This window comes from Triticum urartu, chromosome 7, assembly GCF_003073215.2.
Source record: "Triticum urartu cultivar G1812 chromosome 7, Tu2.1, whole genome shotgun sequence".
In the NCBI taxonomy this organism is placed as follows: Eukaryota; Viridiplantae; Streptophyta; class Magnoliopsida; order Poales; family Poaceae; genus Triticum; species Triticum urartu.
Genome location: NC_053028.1, coordinates 710,904,687 through 710,914,804, shown reverse-complemented (window position 1 = coordinate 710,914,804; position 10,118 = coordinate 710,904,687). Strand labels below are relative to the sequence as shown.

Genomic DNA, 10,118 nt, shown 5'->3' with positions numbered 1-10,118 from the left:
GCTGTCCGGCGACGTGTGCGAAGGTCGTCTTCGGCCATTTGTCAGGGAGCGTACATCCTTTGTGTCAGAATGTACTGTCAGATTGGTCTTTCGAATACGGATAGACGACGCACGCCGAAAAACAACTTCCACCTATACTCTTACTAGCACTTTATCCTGATACGAATCGCGAAGGGGGGCACGCCGTCGATGGCCTGCGTGCAGATGCCGCTGCGTCCAGCGCTGCACTTCTCGTGATAGCAAGATATACTAGACATAAGCTAGTAGGCGGCTAAAAGTGTACAAACCTTGGTAAGGAGGGCTGAGCTCTGAACTGAATGGTCTTAGATCTGAACCTGAGATTCAGGAGCTATGAACTGAACTTGTAATAAAGGTAAGCAGTTGGATGCCTCCATTGCACTGAATGAAACTTACTCGGGCTGGCCAAAATGTACTGGTGTTTTTCAGTGGAGCAAAGCAACCAATATCAAGTTTTTTTGTAATATACGGTGAACATTTAAAAAATTGAAATGAACATTTTTTTAATATACAGTGAACATTTTTAAAATTTTATTATATGGTGAGTATTTGTAATAATGATAAGCTTGTCTTGCTTAATCAAATGAAATGAAGAACGGGCATAATAATAAAGCCAATTGGGCGCCTGCATTCCGCTGAATGAAACTTACTTGGACCGATGAGAGTCCCTTCCTCCGTTGCATTCCGTTGTAAGAGCATCTCCAACAGCCGCGCTAAACTAGCGCCGCGCCGCAAATTAGGCCGTTTTAGCGCGCGTGCAACGCGGCGGGTCGCTCCAGCGGGCGCGCAAAAACGGCGCGCGCGCTATAACGGGTTGGGCGCGCGGTTAAAAACACTTACCCGCGCGGCGTATTTCGGGCGCCAGCTACATGGAGGAGAGGAAAGTGAGCAACGAGGAGTGAGCAACGAGGAGCGAGCTAAGTTGTTGGAATGGGAGAAGCACTTATTCTTCTTGGACACATCTAATCTCAATGCGGCGCAAAAAGAGTATGTCAATCTTGCCCAACAAAAAGTCTTAATCCAAAAAAGAGCCTTGGTTCGTGCAATGGATGGCGGTGGCCTCGGCGCCATGGGAGGCATGGGTGGCTTCGGAGCCATGGGAGGTATGGGTGCACATCCGGCCGCCATGGGAGGCATGGGTGCACCTCCGGCCGCCATGGGAGGCATGGGTGCACATCCGGCCGCCATGGGAGGCATGGGTGCACCTCCGGCCGCCATGGGAGGCATGGGTGGCTTTGAAGCATCCTCCGACGCTATGGCCGCCATGGGAGGCATGAGTTTTCCTTCTTTCATGGGAGGCATGGGTGCACCTCCGGCGCCATGGGTGCAATGTCTTTCGATGTGCCTTCTCACACACATTTCCATGAAGATGCCGTTGAAGATCTTGCCAACACCGTCGGAGCTTCACATCATGCGGTGCGTGATGAGGAGAGGGAGAAAGATTCATCTTCGGAGGCGGAAGAGTCGTCTTCGGAAGATGAGGACGAAGACGAAGACGAGGAAGATGAAGATTGATGTGTCTTTGATGTCTTGAACTTTAATTTGCATTTGAACTTGGTTGGATGAACTTGTGAGCATGATTTTGAACTCGTGGGCATGAACTTTTATTCATCAACTTGTTTGTGTTAAATTTCACATGTTCATTTTTTTTCCAAAATATCATATATGCAAAATGCCCGGCGAGTCGCGCGCGCTGTATTTTTGCGCTCTGCTGGAACGGCGCGCGCGCTGCATTATAGCGCGGCTGCTGGAACCAGCGCAGGCACATGCGCAAAACCAGCCGCAGCGTTTGGCTGTTAGAGATGCTCTAAGTAGGTGAAGTTACTCTAGCCTCGGGTCCGTCGTGGAAGAAATGGGTCCTAGCAAGCGCGGTGGCACGTTGCCGACCTCTTGCGCGGGTCTTGTGTAGTTACTCTAGCCTCGGGCATGGGTGCGTACTGGTGACTGACGTGCAACCTGTTCCCGATTATACGTAACTCTTTGCCTACTAGTAAGTGGCATGTGCTTCGCACGTTGATGGCATGCACATTAACTATTCATATTGGCATTTCATCATATAGTATATACAAAATATGCTCCAACTAAAAAAATGCATGATACATATGTAGCAGCTAATTTTTATAGATCAACGTAGCAACTAAATTTTTTTTAGTCGATGTAGCAATTAATTAGAAGTACAATATTGTGCGTGCTGATGCCTGCTTTACTATGTCACGTTAGCCAACCGTGAGTCTTCATTAGGCCTATCAACGTCATATGATTGGGAAGAAAAAAATCCAATATGGCCCACTTGACTCGTCGGAGCACCGCATTAGCAAATTCACACTACTTTCTGAGACTGCCCTGCAGGCTGCACAGTGCACACGACAATCTACTCTTCTCTGGAATTCTCAAAAAAGGATCTACTTGTCTCTAGAACTCTCCCTTCTCTTCCTTCTCTCCCTAGTCCCTGCTCCTCCCCGCCTCCTTTTATGTTTCTCAGACCCGCTACAGAACTTCCTCATATCTTCTCTACAACATCCTCTGCTACTATTAGTGCCATCGTTCATGGTATCTGGCCGTCGCTCAATGTACTGTGGCTTAATTACCGAGGTCCCAGGCGGTCGTTGCTACTGTAGTGCACAACTTCTCAGTCCACATCTGGGCCACCATGGTTTTGGCTGATGTTGTGGACCTGCGAGTTCTTCTGCAAAGAAATCACGTCAACATTGGGTTAGACGCTTTAACAAGGTGGGGTAGTAGGCAGGGAGGCAACCAGCAAGGCCGTTGAGAAGAAGAGCAGGTACAAGTGCATCTTCCAACCGTTGGATCACGAAATCGACGGCTCATGTTGTACGGATTTGCCACATCCTGGCCATTGGATATGGAGATCGGACGGCCTACATTTCTAGTTATTCTCACACTATATAGTGGTATAGATGTTGCCGGCACACCGGTGCCGTTTTGTGGACTCGGTTGCGCGATGCCCTTCGACCTTCGGCTTTTGTGGTCGTTGAAATTGGTCTGTACGGCGTGAGTGAGATAAACTCCTTATTAGTGGTTTTCTTTTCCATTTTTTTCCCGGGCGTCAACGGTGATCCTCGTCGTGTTGTGCATTTGAGTCCTTGAACGACGTTTTTGCCAACCTGGATTGTGCGTTTGAGTCCTTGAACGACGTTTTTGTCTATCTCTTGGTCTCGAATTTTTGATATGGTTCGACGACGTTGGCAATACACCGGTGTCTCTATCTTCTCTTTGCCCCCACAAAAAATATCTTCTCTTTGCCCTATATTATTATTATTATTATTATTAAAGTGGCATGGCATACCATTTATCATTCAATTTACTCAATAAAAAGAAAAAGAAAAGAAAAGAAAGGAAAAACCACACGATAATGATAGAGCAGAGCTCCACCCTGTCTCCTCTTCTTGCTCTGCTCTGCTCGAACCAACCGCAGACCGGAGCCACGCTCGCCGGCCGGGGCACCTCCTCCTCCGCCGCCGCCGCGCTGATTCATCCCTCCCTCACTTCAAGCCTCTACTGCCTCGCCAGTCTCCCACCGTCGCGACGCCGCGGTCGAGGGGCTAGTCTGCCTTTCCTGGCGCCGCCGGAGGGAGACGACCGCCCGCGACCGGAGCAGACGAGGGAGGCACGCGCGACCGGGAAGGCGCTGCTTTCGCTCGAGCCGTACGCCGACGCCGGTGGCCACTCCGGTAAGCGCGCAGCGCGACTACATGCTCCTTCCTTACTCTTGTCAATGTCCTCTCTGCATCTACACTACTAATTACTCTGAATCTTAAACTCAAGGCAAGCCAAACTTTGGGTAGTCATTTATATGCACCGCCTAATTTGTCTGCCTCCACGTAGAGGCAAAAAATGTTTCCTTGCTGAAGGCAACTGTCTGAAATTAACTGTAATCCTATTCCATCTGGCTACTCCAGCATATTCAAATAGCATCATTACTGACAAAACACCTATACAGCAGATGGGTATTCCTATCTGATGGCATGGCACGCACTAAGAACTCACCGCTACCTGATGCCTTGCCTCCCACCGGCGGCGACCAACTAACTGAAGCTCCCTGGAGTCTGTTTTTCGCTGTCAACATTGCCTCCTCACGGCTTTGCCGGTAAGAGTGGCATCACCACCACGATAGCAAAGCAATCTCATGGCTTTCTTCAGTCTAGGATGACTTACGGATACGGAACTTCTGAAAATTGCACATCATCTACGTGTTATTAAGTTAGCTTAGTCCGCCCGCCCCTGGTCCGTTATATGAACTTGACTAATTTTTTGCTGATTTGGTTTGATCATGTCCGGTGGCCAGGGAAATCGCCACATTTTTCTGCTTCTCTCTTAATTATTTTTAAGGAAAAGAGTTGCTCAGATTGATTCTGAGAGTACTGATGACTTGGGAGGATCCCTAGTCAGGGCCTGATAGATGAGCAAACAGCAAGTGTGAGTGCTAAAAGGCCGGCTTGGTGGTTACCTTTCTTCTGTCAAAACGTGAACGTCTCATCAAATGAGGCTGACTTGGTGATTCTTGTGTTTCATGGAAAATTTTTGTTTACCCTATGTTCATAAGAAAATGGTCCTTTAGATGTTCCAATCACATGAAATTTCATCATGTTTGTTTCCTAAATGGAGTCCCAGCATTTCATCCGCCTGAGATCTATGCAACTGTTAAGCCACATATAACTGAACAATATGTCTTCCTTATTGCAGTATTATAAGCTCAAGTGCATGATTTGCATACATATCTTTGGAGAACCTGTTGCTGTTATGCAGATTGAATGAGCAGCTTTATTACTCCTGCTGACAACACTTGTTTTTCTCGAAAAGGTGCTGACAGCGCTCGTGCAGCAGCCCTGCTGAACCCAAAATGGCGGCCTTGCCACTGGCCACCGCGGAGGTCTGCGACGCAAACTCACACATGATCACCAGCGGCGAGCTCCGCGCGCTGCAGCCCGTCTTCAGGGTCTACGGTGGCCGGCGGCTCTTCGCCGGTCCCGTCGTGACAGTGAAGGTGTTCGAGGACAACGTCCTGGTCCGTGCGCTCCTGGAGGAGAAGGGCCAGGGCAGGGTCCTGGTGGTCGACGGCGGCGGCAGCCTCCGCCGCGCCCTCCTGGGGGGCAACATCGCCATGCTGGCGCAGAACAACGGGTGGGCCGGCATCGTGATCAACGGCTGCGTCCGGGATGTTGATGAGATCAACGAGTGCGACGTCGGCGTGCGGGCTCTCGGCTCGCACCCGATGAAGTCGGACAAGAGGGGGATGGGCGAGAAGCACGTCCCGGTCACCGTTGCTGGTACCAGGATCTGCGACGGCGAGTGGCTCTACGCCGACGCCGACGGTATCCTCGTCTCGAGGACCGAGCTCAGCGTGTAGTGCAGGCCTTCCAGTTGCCTGTGTTGTTCCTCTCTGTGTATGCATTTACTTGTGTGTAAAATGATGTATGTATGAACGGATGAACTGGGCTCTGCACAAAACAGAGGACGTCTGTTGCTGCTTCAGAACAGAAGCTCTGATATCTGAACTTGAGATGCCAGGAGCTCTCAACTGAACATGTAAATAATAATGGCAGGCTTGCCTTGCTTGATCAAATGAAATGAACAATGGGGAATTGGGGATAATAATACTAATACTTATTGGATGGCTTCATTGCACTGTCAAGTTTCTGTATTATGTTGTGCTGAATGAACCTTATTTAGAGTTCAGGCTGATAATGATGAGATTGTATGCACATGTGTTCTATGATGGAGCAAAGTGAAGCAGATCAAACAATGTGCTTATGTTAATCTTGATGGAGATCCTAGATAGAAAAACCTAATCCCCATCTTCTGGTAGTAGTAGATGTTTGCACTGCACTGTCAAAATGTGTGTCATGTTCTGTCAGCAGTCCGGTAGTGAAGCAGAGCAGAGCAAACAATACTCTGCTACTCCACCAACCAAACCCCCCTTCGACCCCCACACCCACGCCGCCCCTTCCCAAAGCGAATCCGGCGCCGCCGCCGGCCGCCGCCCCACGGCCCGCTCCCAGCTCGAGCATATCCTACCTAGGGGAAACCGCCGGCGAGCGTCGGAAAAAGATGCTCTTTTAGGGGAAACCAGCCGGCCCCCGTCGCCATGCTGGTGCTGGCGCTGGCGCCGGGCGCCAGGCTCTAAACCCACCTAGGGTTTCGGCCGGCGGCGATGCGGGCATACTCCGCCAGCGCCGTGGCCGGGGCGGTCTTCCTCGGCGACGGCGACGTCGACCCCGAGGCCCTCACCGAGGAGGACAGCCTCGTCGGCGGCGGCGACTCCAACTCCGTGGTAACCTCCCCCCCTCCACTGAACCCATGGCTGGTTAGCTCGTTCCAATCGGTGGTGAAACCCAGTGTTGCCCGGAGCAGAGCAGACTGGCTTCAACCTCTAGTGAGCCTGGGGTTGGATTTGTAGTGCTACAAGCTATGCTTTTCTTGTTAGGATTTGTCCATTTTTACCATGTGTTTCATTGTAATAACCAGCATGTGAACCTGAATGCATAATGACAAAGTAAAAAAGGCTCTGTTCATTGCTGGGCATTTACTTCGAAAAATGCTGTGTATTTAAATGCACATAAGTACAAGGTTTCCGTGCCAGAAATTTTGCCTTTGGCTTTGTGGAATGGGGCGGCAGGGAAGTGTCATTTTGTGCAATGGAAATGCTGTGTATTAATTTTTTGTATTTTTCAAGGTAGACAGTTGGCATTTACTTTGACCGGCCAAACATGCGGAGGTAGGAATGTGTTGTTTTGTGAAATTAAAACATTCTGTGTATTTATTTATTTTTCAAGATTGACTGTTGGCAGTTACTTCGACCGACCAAAAATGGATGCATATCCTTTAAATGCCCCAGAACAGCATGTTTCTTGTAACAAAACACAACGTCATGGTTTTGAGTGTTGACCGTTGCTTTATCTGCTAGGATTGCTTGCATGGATCATACAGCAGCTCTTTAAGCCTCCACGGTGTCAGAGTTGACGACGAGCACTCGGCTCTTGAGAACAGCAGCAGGCCTCCTAGTCATATTAATATCCTAACACCACAAGGTACAACTCTTCGAAATTCATCCTGCTCTGTCTGCTGTTACTGCTTTCTCTGTGCCTGATTCCCCTCTTCATTACAGATGTTGTGCCCATCGAAGTGGCACGGTCTAGGTTCCTGGACATCATCATTGACCATTTTATTGGCCAGAATGTTATTGAGGTGGGAGAACCCTCTCTCTATGACTCTATCCTGGCCAGCAATAGAATCAACAAAAGAAAGCAACAAGAGGTGCAATACGAAGGCGACCCGAGGTTTGCTTTGCCCTTGATGTACATAGCCAACTTGTACGAGTCTTTGGTGAGCGACGTCAATGCACGTCTTGCTTCCTTGACTGGATCCCGTGAGAAAACTATTGGGGTAGCTCTTGAAGCTGCCGGCGGCTTGTACAGGAAGCTGACCCAAAAGTTTCCCAAGAAAGGTATGATGATGATTAGTGAATGGAAATTTGTATTTGGTCGCGCCCACTCTACTCTGGTTATTTGTTCTTCTCATCCGAGTCTCCTTTGGTGTTATGTGGCAGGAAATTGTAGCTTCAGGAGGAGGGAGCTGGCTACTTCTAATGCAACAAAGACCAAGTTTCCTGAACTTGTAGTGCAGGAAGAAAAGCGGGTCCGTTTTGTTGTAATCAATGGTTTGGTGATCATAGAGAGGCCAAATAATATGAGAATGCAGGATGCGGAATGGTATTTTCTCTGATTCACCCTGTATTTCCTTCCTTATGCATCTGTTGCTTGTTCACTTTTTCTGTATTATCATATCTTGGGAAACTTTTGTTATACTCCCTTCAGTGCTACTCCTAGATATTATCAAGCCATTTCTGAGTAACCCTTTCTTATACTCCCTCCATTCCGTAGTAGTTTTCGCTGAAACGGATGTATCTAGACGTATTTCAGTGCTAGATACACCCGTTTGAGCGATGTATCTAGACGTATTTCAGTGCTAGATACACCCATTTGAGCGACAACTAATATGAAACGGTGGGAGTAGTAAATATGGACTTGAAACTGATAAGTTCCTTGATAATATTTCTTACTATAAACGATGCTCTCTTGTAAATTGTGTGAAAGTTACTGCATATTCTTGAATTGGTGGCCCAGTTACAAAAAAAAAACTTTTCCTTTGACCAAATTCTGCTTCTAGAAACCCTTCCTTGTTTTGAACTTACAGACTCTGTATTAAATATGCACTCGAAACAGATACATTGCTTTCTAATATTTCTTACTATAAACCATCGTCTCTTGTAAGTGGTGTGGATAAAGTTACTGTTTTCATAAGCCAAAATACTGCATATTCTTGAATGACAGACTCCGTTCCTTTGTTGGCATTTCCTTGGAACAAATCATAGATATTTTGTTTCCTTGCTTAAGGTAACTATAAGAAATTGACTGTATTCTTGTCCGATTGCTTTCAATATAGGATGAATTATGAATACGAAACTTCAGAAGTTTGCTAATATAATCAAATCTTCAGTTAATTAAATTAATTATAATTATAGGCAAAAGCTTTATTTATCCTCACTTTTCCACTTTGACTCTTGGTACCCTCTGATATGCCATGATTTATGTATTTCTAAGTCTTGATTTTTTTTTTCTAAATGTGCAGGTTCAAAAGATTGACCGGTCGAAATGAAGTGGCCATTTCATCTAGAGATTACAAATTCTATTCACCTCGACACAAGTACAGGCGTACCCTGCAGCCAGTATTTGACATTCCTGGCACGTCCGTAAGTGTATACTGGATTTAAGATTCTAAGGTTGCAGCTAAACCAATTCCATTATTCATTTAATTGGTTCCTCTGTCCAGGTTTTGTCAGAGGATGAGACTTCTCCATTGGTTTGTTCTTCAGAATTTCGTCCACCATTCGAGGTAACTCTTATCTTTTGATACCTGTCATGACTAGTGACAATATCCCAAATTCACAGTGACTTCTCCGGTCCTTCTTCTTTGTTAAATGAGATTATTTTTTTCTGGTTCATCCACCTTTTCAGTTGGTCACCACTAATAGCTTGCTCTCTTCCAGATGCAAAACCAACATGAGTCATCATCGAAGCGACACATTGAACAGATAGAAAGTCAACCTTACTTGCACTTTCTCGATCAAGCAGAGCATGACAACATCCAGCAAAACCAACATAGTTCTCAGTTCCCTCCCATTCATCCATGTGCATCGTCCTCGCAACTGTCAGATAACCCCCAGCAGCACCAGTCCTATCTATCTCCGCATCTATCTTCCATGCAAGCTGGACACAACCACCTTGGAGGACGCTCGAATATTCTTGTGAGTGAATCTTTATTTTTAGTACTGGCCAAGTCACATGCCAAATATAGTACTCCCTCTGATCCATATTACTTGTCGCTCAAATGGACGGAGGGAGTAGTACCAAAACGTTCATCATGCAGTAATTAGTTGCAAGTCATCCTGTCTGTTTGCACTGCATTATTTCGACAGCTGAACAAAAACAGAAATCTACTTTTAATGTTCAAATCAGGTGCACTGTTATTGAATTGTCTTGATGGCATGTTTTGTATTTCAGCCAAGCAGCCCTGCAAAGTTCTGCGACGAGTGCGGTTCGCCGTATTTAAGGGCGACATCCAAATTCTGTTCAGAGTGTGGCACCAAGAGGCTAGGGATCTGACTGAGTGATGCATAGTTAAGCAATTTTGTCGCAGTTTGATGTTGTTCCTTTTTTCTGCGGGGAGTTCAATGCTGTTTCGGCCATGATGCAGAACCCTGTAGAATGGGTTTTGGTTGTTGTAACTGTACTTGAGTTCACTCTTGCTTCCTTCAATGGAAATATATATGGATGGATGTGACTCCCTCATGCATCAACTGTTGCGCCTTACTATGATCTACCACAGTATATACTTTTTCTTTAAGTGAAAACAATTTATGGAATAAGTGGAATATATTTAGCCGTTGTAGTCAGCAGCATACAGTTTACGAAAAAATGAGCCATTTGCTTTGTGTAAATCGAGAGGAATTTTGCATATCCATTTTATCACTTTCATTCTAAAATTGTCTCCTGGTGCAGAATCTCATAAAATTACATTAC

At 46.7% G+C, this 10,118-nt stretch overlaps 2 protein-coding genes across 4 annotated transcripts; both read left to right on the top strand.

The window, feature by feature from the left end:
* The first annotated feature begins 3,384 nt into the window (after positions 1–3,384).
* LOC125518571 (putative 4-hydroxy-4-methyl-2-oxoglutarate aldolase 2) lies at positions 3,385–5,659 on the top strand. Of its 3 annotated transcripts, none has more exons than XM_048683387.1 (3): positions 3,385–3,710; positions 3,983–4,126; positions 4,840–5,659. In XM_048683387.1, the coding sequence occupies exon 3, from the start codon at positions 4,880–4,882 to the stop codon at positions 5,384–5,386; it is 507 nt and encodes a 168-aa protein (XP_048539344.1). In that variant the 5' UTR covers positions 3,385–3,710; positions 3,983–4,126; positions 4,840–4,879; the 3' UTR covers positions 5,387–5,659. The 3 variants fall into 3 exon arrangements, with proteins under 3 accessions (XP_048539344.1, XP_048539345.1, XP_048539343.1); XM_048683388.1 differs by having other exon boundaries at positions 3,980–4,126; XM_048683386.1 differs by lacking the exon at positions 3,983–4,126 and having other exon boundaries at positions 3,391–3,710.
* Positions 5,660–5,910: 251 nt separating this feature from the next.
* LOC125518570 (uncharacterized protein At2g02148) lies at positions 5,911–9,914 on the top strand. The gene is made up of 8 exons (XM_048683385.1): positions 5,911–6,310; positions 6,944–7,067; positions 7,145–7,483; positions 7,586–7,748; positions 8,668–8,788; positions 8,869–8,931; positions 9,086–9,343; positions 9,600–9,914. Exons 1-8 carry the CDS (start codon positions 6,191–6,193, stop codon positions 9,699–9,701), a joined length of 1,290 nt encoding a protein of 429 aa, XP_048539342.1. The 5' UTR covers positions 5,911–6,190; the 3' UTR covers positions 9,702–9,914.
* Positions 9,915–10,118: the final 204 nt, after the last annotated feature.